Genomic DNA, 14,823 nt, shown 5'->3' on the forward strand with positions numbered 1-14,823 from the left:
AACAGGAGACAAAACTCTTGTTACTTTATGAGAATGTGCATTTAAAAAGTAACCCCTGCCAGCTGTGGTGGCTCAGCCTGTAATCCCAGAGACTCCTGTGGCTGAGGCAGAAGGACCACAAGTTCAAGCCCGGGGAATTTAGTGAGACCCTTTCTCAAAATAAAAAATAAAAAGGGCTGGGAATGTAGCTCAGTGATAAATGAAGAATATGAAAAACAACAACCCTCAGGGGTGGGGGGGGACAAGAACAATGAGTCCCTGGGAGAGAAGGAAAACAATGGGCTCCTGACTTTCACAATTGTTCCCCCTGACTGCCCAACCGATGCATTCATCGAATTCATCGATGCATTCATCGCATTCATTGATGATTCAGTCTAACTAAACCCTATAAAATTCAGACCCCTATTGAAACTGAAGGACATGGACAATAGGCCCCAAGGAACTTCCCTAACTGTTCCCCTTATTGTCCTACTGCCCCTCCCTAAATAAGCCTACCACCAAAAACTCCCATGACTTGGCAGTGCTGCCAAATAGGGCCACCAAAAGGAACTAACTCCTCCCATGACCAGGCTCTGCTAAGACCCTATAAAACACAAATCCACGTGGTGGCCTTCTGCCATTTTCCCCTGAAGATGTGCCCCTGGGGTGCCGAATAAAGCATTGCTGGTCCATTGAGGTCTGCCTCTATTTTCTTTTTGTATTCACTTTCATGTGCTTTCAGTAACCATTGCCATATTCTCTCTTGAAAATATGCCCCTCCAGTGTTCGATAAAGCATTGCTGATCTGTTGAGGTCTATCTTCATTTCTTCTTCTTTCATTTTGCTTTCAGTAAAGCAGCCCTGGGTTTAATCCTCAGTACCAAAATAAGAATCCCCCTAAAACAAAACAACAACAACAACAAAAAACCCAAACTCCCCCAAACAGTAAGCCCCTAAAGATTCTCTTGGAGATTTGTTTCTTCAAATTCCCATTGGACCCCAAGCAGTCAGTGGTGATCTTTAGACATCAACATCCTGCTGCAGACCCTGTGCTTCACCTGGTCCCAGAGCACATTCTTCTCCCCGTGGTCCTATACATGGTCTATGCAACCTGCTCCTGATCTGCATCTTCAAGTGCTTTCCCACATGGCCTCCAAGTTCGGCTTTTTCTCTTTTTCTGGGCTTGTTTTACCCATCAGTCCTCATCTTCCAATATTGCTGCAAATGGATATTCTCCATCTTCAGGTCCTGCTTTAAATTGTCCTTTGAGCCCTACCTGATCAAGTTTTCCAAAGTCTAATCTCATGTACTGTGTCACAGCTCTTTTCTGCTTAAAAATTTAGGAATTTCCTGCTGTTCAAAACCCTCACACTTCAACTCCCAGGCAGTTTTTCGGGCCCTCCCTCAAGTGCCCACCCCCCCCAGCCCTTTCCAATCTCATTTTGAACCAGGCTCTGATCTACAACCTCTAGGTTTAAACCCACTCTCAGGGTTGCTGTTCATACAAGTGTTGACACCTCTCAAGCCACATGCAGGTCTTGTCACCTCCTTGAAAGATGCTGGTCGCTGCCCCAGTGTGAGAATGGCTAGAAGAACCAATAAAATCAGGTCTGCTTCAGAAGGGTATGTTCATTTGGGCACACTCCTTTCTCAGGGCCTGGGCATTTGCTGTCAACTCTTCTGGAAAGTTCCTCCCCCAGGTCATCTGCCTAGCTTACCTCTTCTCTGGCAGGTCTCTTCATGGAACCATGCCCGATCTCTTATTTAAAAATGCACTTCCATGGAGCTGGGGCTATGACTCCGTGGTAAGCACTCGCCTAGCATATGTGAGGCCCTGGGTTCAATCCTCAGCATCACATATAAATAAATAAAATAAAGGTATTGGGTCCAACTACAACTAAAAAATAATTTTAAAAAATGCACTTCCTAATCTCTTCCTGGCTTTTTCCTACTAGAATGAGCACCCCCCAGAAACACCATGCATTCTACTTGTTCATTTAATTCCATTTGCCCTCTCTTTGGTTCACTGCTGGGCCCCTAGAACCTAGAACTCTAACTGGCTCAGGCTAAATTTTTGTACAAATGTCCTGCATGCTCTGATGTTGGATACAACTGCTGGTGATTAACAGCACTTTAGGGGCAAACGCCAACCCCAGTCAGGGTGCTCCCTGTTGTGGATGTTGCCAAATCTTGTTGGATCCGGTAGCAGGAGAGTGAGTCACTCAGCAAACTTGTCAGCCTTACAAAACACACATCTTGGAACAGCTGCCCACTTGTCACGACTGTAGCAGGTAGAAGGCTGTCACAGCGTGGCCCTCTCTGCAATTCCTACCACTCAGAATCCCCAGGGTACAAGCCAAGCAAATGGTTTGTACTATGGTTTGGAAGTAGTTTGTGTCCCCCAAAATTTCATGTGCTGGAAGCTTGGTCCCTAGCATAATGCTGTTGAGGTGGCACTTAGAGAGGTACAGTCTAGCTGGTGGTAATACAGCCATACAAGCACCTCTTTCACAAATGGATTAATGCTGTTTCTTGGGAATTCAAGGTCATGTGAGACTAGGTTAGCACTGCAAAAGAGGGTCTCAGCTTATTGTAGCCACCAGGTACCCCCATCATAATTGTACCATATAAGCTTCTCCCCTAGTCAATAAGATTCTTACAAAGAATGTCAACAGGATTTATGCAGAATTCATTGTGGTTTGAAGCTTTCTCTCCCTTGTAAATGACAGGTTTGCACCCAAAAGATGTGGCGGACTGTCTCAAGAGAGCTTGCTGTGCAAAAGTTACTGTTTTCCTTGGTAAAAACTTGTGAAACCTGTCTGATCTAAAATATGGGACAAAGTGTAGCTGTTACATACCCACCCTCATGTAACCACCCCACTGAGTATAAATCTGAGAGAATTTCCAGACCCCAAGGTCCAGAAATTTTAGACATTAGCCCCTTTGGACCATTGTAGATTAAATAAATCTGATTCCTGAAAATTCCACAGGTGTCCAGCTTTATCTGTCCTAACTCAAGCTCATTGTCCTGCTTCCTGTCTTACCATGTGATCCATTCTACATGCAATCCTGCCATGGTGCTACCATCTGTCATGAGGCCCTCCACAAAGCTAATCAGATGCCAATGACAAAACCTTGAATCTCCAGATCTCAACTAAACAAACCTCTTTTTATAAAGACTTGGGTATTTTGTTATAGTAACAAAATAGGTTAAGAAAATTCACAATGGAGGGTCAGAGGCACTTTTCCCTAGAGGCAGCTCTGCCCTCTCCAACCCTGGCTGAACATGTATCTCTAAAATGTGCACATGGATATCTAAACTATATATTATAGGTTGAGTCACATGAAATGAAAACTTCAGCAATAATCAAAATCATGTGGTTCAACTTAATATATCTAAGGCTGGGCCAAAACAGAGAGGTTGGGAATATAGCTCAGTTGGCAGAGTGCTTGCCTAGCATGCCCAAGGCCTGAGTTCAACCCCTAGCACCATATGAAAAAAAGAAAAGACTGTGCTAATCCATACACATTAAAAAAAAATGAAGTGAGTTAAAAACTGTGTGGGGCTATGGTTGTGGCTCAGTGGTAGAGTGCTTGCCTAGCATGTGTGAAGCACTGGGTTCGATCCTCAGCACCACATAAAATTACCACAAGATTCAGCAATTTCCCTACTGGGTGTATGTCCAAAAAAACTTAAGAGGATAGCAAAGGGACATTTACACACTCATGTTTACAGCTGGCATTTTCACAATAATAGCCAAGAGTGATAAACAACTCAAGTGTTGCTCACAGACAGATAAATGGATTAACATGCTATGTGCAAATTATTCAACCTTAGAAATTCTGATGTGTGTTATAACATGGATAAACCTTTTCTTTGAGTATATTATGCTAAGTGAAATAATCCAGTGACAAAGACAAATATTGTATGATTCCCCTTATGAGAAATATCTAGTCAAATTCAGAGAAACAGAATGTAGGGTGGTGGTTGCCAAAGGTTGTGGGGGTAGGAATGGGAGTAACTACTTAATGGGGAGACTTTGTTTTGCAACAGGAAAAAAGTTCTGGAGATCTATTGCACAACAATGTGTATGTATTTAACACTATTTAACTGTACACTTAAAAATGATTAAGATAGTAAATTTTAAGTATATTTTATCAATTAAAAATATTTTAAAGTACATAGTTTCAGTGAGAAATTAAACTTGTGCTCTAAACAGGGCAGCTATAAAATAAAAATTGTAAGTTCTTTTTTTTTTTTAAAGAGAGAAAGAGAGAGAATTTTATTAATATTTATTTTTTAGTTTTCGGCAGACACAACATCTTTGTTTGTATGTGGTGCTGAGGATCGAACCCGGGCTGCACGCATGCCAGGTGAGCGTGCTACCGCTTGAGCCACATCCCCAGCCCCTAAAAATTGTAAGTTCTTTAGCTCTAAAAATTTTCTGCTACATTCCAGTGCATCATCTTGAAAGATGTCCTTGAGACCAAGCACCCAGCAAAGTCTAGTGCCCACCCCAAATCCCCAACCACCTTAGGTTGAGAATTGATGGAAAGAACCATTTCACCCACTTTTCTAATTGTGTTTTATTCTAGAACAAATGGTTCTACAACAAAACAATTTTCAACAATACATTTCCCCACTATAATAGCTCCATTTTCCTTCAATCCACGAACCAATTTAAAATGCTACTTAGCTGTGTGTTTAGCAAGGTTTTCAAAGAATTCAGATGTCAGTCCTAGAGGTGGCTGGCCAGCTTCCTCCTCTGCTGATAGGGAGGAGCTGGTGACCACACAGTCTCTGACCTGGGTTTGTGCAGTGGAGCCTTGGCTGACGAGTGGTTGGTGTGGTTTCAGTAGTGTCCCTCCCTCCCTGACCCTGTGTTGCCTTGCTCTGTCATCACTTCCTGCACACAGTGATAGGATGCTGACAAGAAGCCAGCAATTGGTCGCCATAGACAAGATACACTGAAGCTCCATGCCCTGCCCTCATCCCAGCCTGCATGGGCCCAGGCCCCACCTGCTGGAACAGGCAAGCAAAGACAGCTCTCTCTGAGCCACTACTGTTCCATCTAGGACTCAGTGTCTGGGCATTGTCCTGAATGAACAGTAAGTAGCCCATTCACTCAGGACATGTGCAAGGCACCTAACAATGAATCCTCCTAACCACCTGTAGGCTTTATCACTCTGCCCATTTTACAGATGAGGAAACAGGCTCAAGGGTAAAGTCACAGGCTTGTCTGAAGTCTCAAAGCTAAGTGGCAGTAAAGATGGGGACTGTAAGTGGCAATAAAGATGGAGTTTGGAGGTCTGTGTCATCTGAGCCCTTGGTTGTCCTAGTAACCCAAAATTTCCCCTCAGAAAACATTTTTATAGGAATTAACCCCCCTCCCAAATCACAGTGCAACTGTTAATTATAAAACTGAAAGGCACCAGGTACAGGGACACTGTATAGCTGCCATACCTGCCCCAGCAACTATGTAGACTGTTTCCAAGGCTGGCACTTGCTCTATGTAAGGGCAGACACAACTCCTCAGGGGGGTCGGGGGTGGGGGCAAAATTAAACCATACTGTTTCTCAGGCTTTGTGTAAAGGAGCCTAGTGCTGGATGGGCAAAGAATTCCTGATTTGGGATAATAAATAAATATGCCAGTTCTTATCCAAAGCTTCTCTGCTCTCCCTTGTGAGCTGTGACCTGTGATTCTGATATCACGCTTGTGAAGGGGCCAAGGGAGGCTGTGGGCTCTCCTATTCTACTGCGGCCTAGAAGGCAGGGGACAGGCACCATGGGACATAAAACTTCTTACAATGGCTGTAACCAGGGTTCCAACTCAGAGATGAGAAGAAATGTCCCCTTTAGAGGCCTTAATTCTTTTAACTTCAGAACATATTTATTCTGAATCTGAACATGACTGTGGAGGAAGAGACAGCAACAAAAACTAAATAAAATTTTGTCACATAAATTAACTTAAGGGAACTCCAGGGACTGAACCCCATCCCCCCACCCCACCCCCACCCCAGGGAGATGTTATCCCTGTAGCTAGCACAGCATGGTCCAGGACACATGGAGATGGAGAAGGCCAGTGACAGTCCACCTGCCATTTCCATGGAATCTATAAAGTGCCATCAGCAAAATCACAGGAGTCAGGAGAAAGAACTACCAACAGCCCTCAGGGACAGAGGGCTGTTATGTGGGCAGAGGGTGTAGAGGACAAAGATCCTAGCTGCTGTGACCCTGGGACTGGTAGGCTGCATCCTGCCAGTCCTGTCCAGGATGGACAGCCCAGTGCTGCCCTGAACCCTACTTCCCACCCACCACACTCCTTTGTCTCATTCCCTTCCGTCCTGTACTCCCCCGGTGCCTCCTGTGGTGTCCTGGGCCAGGTCATCAGGCCAGTATTGGTCCTCCATATACTGCTCCATGTCAGTGCTGCTATCAGGCTCTCTGTCCTCAGGATGGGCCCAGAAGCTACTGGCCGCCTGCTGTTCCCACTGCGCCTCCACCAGCCGGTACAGCTCCATGGCTGTTGTGGCATCTTCCACAGATGAGTGCCCATGCTGGCCCACCTGTGGATGAGAGCCACTACATCAATGCATGGTGATACAGGCCTGAGAAGCAATGCCCACTCCCAGGGCTTTTTGTAGGGGCCCAAGAACACATACCCCAGAATGTGTTCAGAGAAGAGTTGGAACCTTAGCTGCCTACCACAGGCCACCTAGCTTCTCCGAGCCTGTTTTCCATGAATATAAGACATGGTAAAAAGTCTGATTCAAGTGCTATAAGACCAGATGGATAATGAATATGAAGCACAGTGGGAGCAAGAGTCACCAGACCCCTAATCAAAGGTTCTATGTCTGATAGTAGGAGAAAAGAGAGCAACCTATGGGGATACAAGGACAGAGCCAGGACTTGGGTAGGGGACAGACCTGGAAGAGATCTGGAAGAATGTGGCTATCATAGTGACACTGGGAAAGGTTGTAGAAACACGAGGACAGCCTGTGTAAATGGGAGACCCATGCTTCATGCAACATGACCTGGACCAGAGAAGGAAGAATGGCAAGGTACCCCTGTGGCCTAGCAGGCATGGAGGCCAAGTGGGCCTTGCTCCCTTCCAACCACCCCTGTACCACACACCTGGATCTTCTTATGCAGCAACTGCAGGGCCAGGTCCTTAAGAGAGACTCTGGCTCGGGTGTGGAGGTCAGGCTGACTGAGCAGGTTTGGGACATAAGTGGTATCCCGAGTCTGGCTCCGAGGGTGGACGTACTTGAGGGCCTGGAAGTCATTGTGCAGCGCGTGGCCCACTACCACCTTGCCCTTCAGGAGCTTAAGGATCTGTAAATGGAGAGAGGAGGCATGACGGCCCCATTGTCAGACTAGTAGCAGACATACCCTGGAGGGCTCTCAACAACATGTGCATGGTCCGCGGCATTTGGAGGGAGGCAGTACAGAAGAGGGAGACCATGAACCCTACAGTCAACCATGCTACCCCAAGTTTGAAACCAGGCCCTTCTTCTGAGTAAATTAGTGGTACACTTCAGTTCTCTGCACTGTACAAGGGGAACACTACCAATAGCATTCCATGGGGTGGTTGTCAGGATTATGGGGAGTCATGGAGGGGTCAAGTCTTCTAGTCTCCAAATACAAGCAACTCTTCACTGCTGGCACAGGCTTTGCTCTCCGCCTAAAGACTTCACCATCAGCCTTCTCACCCCACCTGGCTCCTCCCCAACTTCTCTCAGGCTGCAAATCTCAGCTTCAATGCCGTCCTCAGGAGGCCTTCCCATGATTTCCCACTACCACTATTCTCTCCTTCAGGGGACACATTTTCTAATCACATATTTAGCTCTCAAGATGATCTAACCACCTCTTTCTCCCTGTAATTCCCAGGAGTACAGGGACCCTACTTGATTTGACTAATAATGCTTTGATGAAAGCATTCCATTTATTTATTATTAATTATTGATCAATAAAGACCTGTTATTTGGCAGGGTGTGGTGGCACATGCTTGTAATCCCAGCAGCTTGGAAGGCTGAGGCAGGAGGATCATGATGTTTAAAGCCAGTCTCAGCAATAAGTGAGGCACTAAACAATTCAGTGAGACCCCTGTCTCTAAATAGAATACAAAATAGGGCATGGGCTGTGGCTCAGTGGTCAAGTGCCCGAGTTCAATCCCTGGTACCCAAAACAACAACAAAAACAAAAATACCATTATTTGGGTGAATTCAACATAACAGTATCTCGCACAAGCAGACATACCATAAATGGAAACTCTTGTGAGTATTAAAGGACATAGTTCTTTTTTTCAGGATATTGTCACCTTGCCTCTCTGTGCACTAACTCTTCCTTCTCACCCTCTACACCTGCTTTTCTTTGCAGCTCTGGCTGCCTGCAAAGGGAAAAGTGTGCTTCTTTCCTCCCTGGTCAAAAATCTCCTCACACCCAGGGAGGCTGTGTCCAGGGTCATGGGCCTGGGCTCTCCTTATCACCAGCTGCTTGTCTCCCAAGGTCTAACTCTGCTGGCAATTCATGGTTTACTACTCTCGTGGCAGATGGGTAAGACACACTTAAGACTTCATGGTGGGGTGCATTACCACACTAGTCTCACACCATAACCTCCACCCAACCACCAGTCATAAAATGAGATCAAGCCCACCCTAGGCTAGCTCAGTCTGGACAGAAAGTGGTTCTGCTTCTGAGTAAATGGAAGGGACCAAGGAGCTAGAAGGCTCATCACAGGTCTACCTTCCTTTTTTATTTTTAAAGTACTGGGAACTGAACCCATAGGAGTTTTACGCTGGCTACATCCCCAGCCCTTTTTATTTATTTTGAGACAGGGTCTCACTAAGTTGCTGAGGATCTCATAAAGTTACTTAAGTTAGCTCAAATTTGGAATTCTCATTCCTTAGCCTCCCAAGTCACTGGGATTACAGGTTTGTGCCACCACCCGTGGCCATAAATCTACCTTCCTACTGCTTCTATTCCTGCTCCACCTGATTGATAAATAATAATCTTTTCAAAGAAACATTTAGGCCATAGATGTATGGAAAAGGAAGACAAAGATGAAGTATACCAATATCTTCCAAACCTGCCTAATTCAAATAACCCAGAATCATTAAATAGCAGTCGTAATGCTTGTTTTAAAAATGCAAATTTATTCTTTTTGGGGAGATACCAGGGATTGAACTCAGGGGCACTCAACTACCAAGCCACATCCCCAGCCCTATTTTGTATTTTATTTAGAGACAGGGTCTCACTGAGTTGCTTAGTGCCTCACTTTTGCTGAGGCTGGCTTTGAATTCGAAATCCTCCTGCCCCAGCCTCCCAAGCTGCTGGGATTATAGGTGTGTGCCACCTTGCCCAGCCTAAATTTGTTCTTATATTAGATCAATCTATCTACCAAATATATCAATTATATTACTGATGTAATAGAGCACAGCTTAAGAATGTGAATTTCACCTTGGCTTATGCATAATTTTATCCTTGAGAAACACTAAATAAAAGCAGGAAAAACTAGCCAGCTGAACTGGGATCAGTATAAAGGCACAATATATGCAAACCTCAAATAGGTATCAGCAACTTTGTTCACTTGTGTGATGTCCCATACCTCTTCACATCTACTTCTATTTGTACCAGTTTTTTTGTGTGTATGTGCATGGTATTGCAGCCTGAACCCAGGGGTGCTCTACCACTGAGCTACACCCCTGCCCTTTTCATGAGAAAGGGTCTTGCTAAGTTGCCTAGGCTGGCTTTAAGCTTTTGATCCTACTATCTCAGCCTCCAGAGTTTCAGGGATTATGGACGTGTGCCACCAGCCTCACTTTCTTGTAGCACTTTCTGAGAAAACTCTTCTTCCACACACCAACTTACAAATAACCCAAACAGCAACCCTCCTGACACCTGTTTCCATAAGCAAACTTCAGGTCTCTGTCAAGATAAAGTGCCCAACTTATTGGTGCATTATGCATTTCTTAACCATTTAACATGTGCAAAACTGTGTTATCATTTATTATTAGATTATTATATTTCTGTGATATTGCTGACCAGTTCTTTTGAATATTGTATACCAACACCATTTCCCCAGAGATGCTATGATTTTTACGACACAGGTTTCCTTAGTATGATTGTTTGTAGAAATGCACATTGGAGCCCTCCCTAGATTCAAGACATCCTAAATCAGAATCTTCATGGAGGAACCAGGTGGCAAGGATCTAGATTGTTAATAAGGCTTTAGCTATTTCCTATGGTCAAAGGTATCGGATAATTCCTGTTAGAGTGGTCCCAAAACTAATCAATTTTGTTCAAAGCACTTAAAAACTAACATAAAGAAGTATGTCAGAATAGCAACACCTAAGGCAATAGAACTGCGGGCCTTGATAATTTTACACAGGCACATAGCACTTTCATAACAGAATTCAAGAAAGGTACAGTGGTGCACACCTAAAATTCTAGTGACTTGGGAGGTTGTGGCCAGAGGATAGCAAGGGTGAGGCCAGCCTGGGCAACTTAGAGAGACCTGTCTCGAAATAAAAAATAGAAAAGGGCTGGAAGTATAGCTTAGTGGTAGAGCACCTCTGGATCCAATCTCTAATACCAAATAAATAAACAAATAAAAATAACAGCAAAATTCAACATGGAAGTTGCTTATGTCGCCACCATCCCCACAGCCCTCCCACAAACACCAACCCCCAATCCTTTCTGGAGGCAGAGTCAGAATTTTTCACTTACCCTATTCAATGGAAAAGGAACCTACTATTTGGAAAAGTGAGGTGATTTTTTCAAGGTCTCTCACAACCAGAGGCAAGGTGGTAACTCAAAGTCAGGGCTGCTCTGCCCAACACTTTGCATAGACCCACAAACCCCCAACCCTGTCCTCACCTCTTTCTGGGCCACCTGGAAGGGGATGGCCTTGCGCATGTGCTGCCGAGTGATGCCGCTCCAGCGAGTGCGGTAGTCAACGATGGGCATCTCAGGCCGAATGTACTTGTCATAGAGGACGTCACCATGGTAACTCACCACAGAGCAGCGGGCCAGCTCACTCACCCGCCCTCGGGGTCCTGTGCCCACCATCTCACAGTCAATAGCTACACACTTGCTGGGCAAGGGCCCTGAAGCTTCCCTGGAGGTGGGCCTTTTGCTATATGGGCCACCACTGCCAAATTCAGCCCTGGGATGCTGCCTCCCACTGCCAGCAGCTTCAGCGCCTGACAGCACCTCCAATGGGGCAGGCAGCAGGGAGGAGCCTTGTTCCGGCGGCATGGTCAGCAGTCCCTGTTCCTGTAGCAAGGCCTTCCGGGCCATGAAGCGTTGGTGCTGTCGGCTCCTCCTCTTGTGCCTTCTTCGAACCACATCCCTGGCACTGGGGTTGGTAAGGGACAGGCATGGGCACTGAGCAGACTCAGGGGCTTCCTCAGGTACCATGCCAGTCAGCTCTGAGCTCAGGGCAAGGGAAGCCTGGGAAGCAATCTTTCAACCGGGTGGCAGCCTGGAGAACACATAAGCAGAGGAGGTGTGTGAGGAGTGTACCACGCAGTTCTTCCTCTACCCTGCAGTGCTGCATAGCTGGGCTGCCCTAGAGTGGAGAGCTCAAGGCACCTCATCAAGTCCAGGACCTACTTTATTAAAAACTGTACTCTTACGTAAACAAATACCAGGTGCAAATCACTGCTCTAAGTACTGCATGGACTCGCTCCATCTCTCCAATGACTGGGCAAAGTATTATTACCCTTGTTTTATAAGAAAAAAAAAAAAAAAACCTGAAGCATAAAGGCTAAGGAATTTAGAAAGACATTCAGGCTAATGAGAATCCCAAACCTATATTCTCAACCTCAAGCCACAGCTCACCTCCATATTATTTTACCCAAGAATTTTAGAGGTCCAGTTATAGGGAAATAAAATTCATAAAAAAAGTATTCAAGTTGAGCATCCCTAATGCAAAATCCAAAATCTGAAACTTTTTGATCACTGACAATTATACTGTGAACAAGGCACAACAGGATTTAACTTGGATCTTTATAAAACTGTATATAGCATATATACAGCAGGGGCTCAATAGCTATCTGCTTCCTTCTTCCCAGAGAAGCTAAGATTCTAGCCCATGGTTGATAACCAGCTATTCTCAGGTCAGTTTCTCTGCCTGTACTCACTGCCTTTCCTGTGCCTCCCTCTGACCATTTTACACGCAGCTGCTGCATTACCCAGAAGCCCTTATCCCACATGTCACACTAAGACTTTCCGGGTCCCAATGGTGCCAGGTGCTGGGCAGTGTTATAAAGATGGTCCTAGACTCTGAGGAATCTAGTCTCACCAGAGCAAGGGAAATGAAGTAGACAGTGTGTTAAGGGCTGGATTAGAGGCACTGGAACGAAGGCTGAGACAATAGGCAGAAGGAGGATTCATGGATGGCTTCCTGGAAGAGGTTATATCTATGTGATGAACAGTAGTAACCCTCCAAGCAGAAGGGAGAGGATTAAGTGGAGGGCAAAGGCTTGACAATGGAGTAGCCCACAGGTGAGGTTGAGGAACCCACCAGCCACTTGATGCCACTGGAGTGTAAAGCATAAATGATGGTAGCTGAGTGCACTATTCCTTTTTACCACTTTATCTTCTGCCTCCAACTTTGGTGGCCCTTCCACAAAGCATCCCTACCCCAGGCTGGTGTCCCCAGGCTGTTTTCTGCTGGTTAAGGGAATGAAAGAGCCCCAGAGGCACCTAGAAAAGTTACTGAAATGTTGCTCAGTATCCCTGACCCACAGCATTAACTGTCTAGTTGAGGAGCAAAAAAATTCACCCTGTGCCCTGTGCTGGCTGCATGGGGAAATTATTTTACTCCTCAGTAAGTTACATGGTCTAACTCAGGGCTCTCTGAAGGTAGGGACAGAGCTCTGTTTGTCTCTGTCCCTTCTCTAACAAGTCAGCCTAAAACCTGGATTGTTATAGGCCACCATCTTCAGAAGCTTCCTTGAAGGAAGCTCAAGCTGGGCCTACTATTAGCCAGACTGTGGGGACTAGAAAGCTGGAGGTGACTAAGTTCCCTAGGACACAATCACCTCTAGGGAATTCGTGGCTTGGTAGGGATAGAGAGAGTTCAAAAGTTATAAGGGCATGCTCAGGATGGGAGTGATGGTTGAAAAGGAAGGGTACCTGGTAGCTTAGGCAAGCACAAAACAAGCAAAAGACCTGGAGTAGGGAATGCCTGGCAGTGGAGGGGACACTCTGCAGTGTTTTAGACAAGTCATCCAGGGAACTCAGGAATAAAAGGACATTCAGAAAGAGAAATCACAGGCACAAAGCCCAGAGCCAAAAGCACACCCACTGAGCGAGGGCAAAGGGTTCAGTGCAACAACTAAAAAGCCAGGAGGTAGACAGCCAGGAGAAAAGTGAGTGGGGATGGCAAGAAAACTGTTCCTGGAGAGTGAGTACAAGTTTGGGCTTAACAAAAAATTGATGGGGAAACACTGAGGGTTTTAGGGAGAGGGTGAAAGAAACACACCTGCCTTACAGGAAAAAAAGCCTGGATTTGATTAAGAGCAAAGGTTTAAAGAAATGGGAAGGGGGCAGGAAGTGAAGTGCCAAGTTTGCTGATGCCTGCATTTGCATGAGGATTCCTGGCACCTAAGCCAGGGCGAGGCTTGATGACCCCATCCTGACTCATCTATCCTCAGCTGTTCATGGCTTCCACAAGAAGCGCTCTCCTTTTTAAAAAAAAGGCTTTTAACTGTAAGCGACTCCCTCATACTGACAAAACACACCTTAGAATTCAGAACCTCAATTTGCCTTAGCCTGGCAATGCAAGAAAACCTGGCCCAATGAGACCTACACCAGTAATTGACTTCTGGGTGGAAGTGAGGAGCTTTCCCCTCCTCTACTTGGGGTTGAAAGCTCTGTGGGTCAGGAGCTGAGACCGTAGTTAGAGTAGCTTTCTTGATCCTGCTGGCAAGGTTTTAAAGAAGTCAAAATTCGATTCCCTAAGAAAAAGTCTCTATGGCCTTGTTCCAAGAGAAAACAACAGTCCTTTTCCATATATCCTGGTCTTGATGACATGTCACAACCAACAATCATCATGGGCACATCTTGGGACCCCAGATGTTTACAGCTGGGGATAAGTTTCGCTCAAATGGCACAATCCTTCAGCAAAGACAAATACAAATTCGTTTTCCAGCCTGGATCCAGGGCTCTGAGAGTCAGCTCAGACACGTGGCTCGGATTAGGAGTCCCAAGTCTAAGGGAAGGGCCTCAGCGCAGAGTCCTCTTAGTACAGGCCCCATAGGAACCACAGAGTCAGAATCATCAGCGGGCAGATCAGGAAGGAGCGAGCAGTCCTAGACCCTGCCTTGGGTCTAGGACTACATGACCTCGGGCAAACCCAGGGCTTCTTACTAGGTTAAGGCTTCGGAAAGACAGTTAATTACTCGAAACATGAGGTTTGTTACGCTGCCGATTCTCAGGCCTATTCCCACCCAGTCCGAACTGCCCTTTGGCGACCAGGGACCGAGAATCTGTTTTTTAAAACCGCCTGACCCCACCCCCAAGCTATGATTCCCCAAATCGCCAAATTTGAGAAAGCCTGGCTCACTAAGGTTCCCCGCATTACTACAAACTTCTCGGGATCAAGAAAAACAAGGCGAAAGAAACACCACACGACCTCGCCGTCCGCTGGGCGTTCTCCGCGGCAAGACGCGAGGGAGGCCCGGCCATACCGGAAAGGGCTCGGGGGTTAGGCACTTACTGGCCGCCGGGTCCAGGCCGAGTCGGGATGAGGGAGGCGGTACCCAGGCCCGGCCCCCGTACCTGCCCGCCCGAAGCGTGTGGTCGGCGGAGGCTAGGCGCCCCTACCCCTTCCC

The 14,823-nt window shown here is 46.2% G+C and overlaps 1 protein-coding gene across 4 annotated transcripts in view; it reads right to left on the reverse strand.

The window, feature by feature from the left end:
• Window positions 1-4,548: 4,548 nt before the first annotated feature.
• Aen (apoptosis enhancing nuclease) overlaps window positions 4,549-14,823 on the reverse strand; it is a 21,536-nt gene continuing 11,261 nt past the window's right edge. Inside the window, exons 1-4 of one of the 4 annotated variants that reach the window (XM_015493091.2) lie at window positions 14,709-14,818; window positions 10,859-11,465; window positions 7,115-7,315; window positions 4,549-6,546 (exon numbers count right to left, since the gene is read on the reverse strand). In XM_015493091.2, coding sequence (XP_015348577.1) covers window positions 6,310-6,546; window positions 7,115-7,315; window positions 10,859-11,401 — 981 coding nt within the window. In that variant the 5' untranslated portion in view covers window positions 11,402-11,465; window positions 14,709-14,818 and the 3' untranslated portion in view covers window positions 4,549-6,309. Of the gene's footprint in view, window positions 6,547-7,114; window positions 7,316-10,858; window positions 11,466-14,624; window positions 14,819-14,823 lie in introns of those variants that run through there. The other 3 variants (XM_015493090.1, XM_015493093.2, XM_015493092.2) reach the window with 3 other exon arrangements.

This window comes from Marmota marmota, unplaced genomic scaffold (genome assembly GCF_001458135.2).
Source record: "Marmota marmota marmota unplaced genomic scaffold, marMar, whole genome shotgun sequence".
NCBI lineage: Eukaryota > Metazoa > Chordata > Mammalia > Rodentia > Sciuridae > Marmota > Marmota marmota.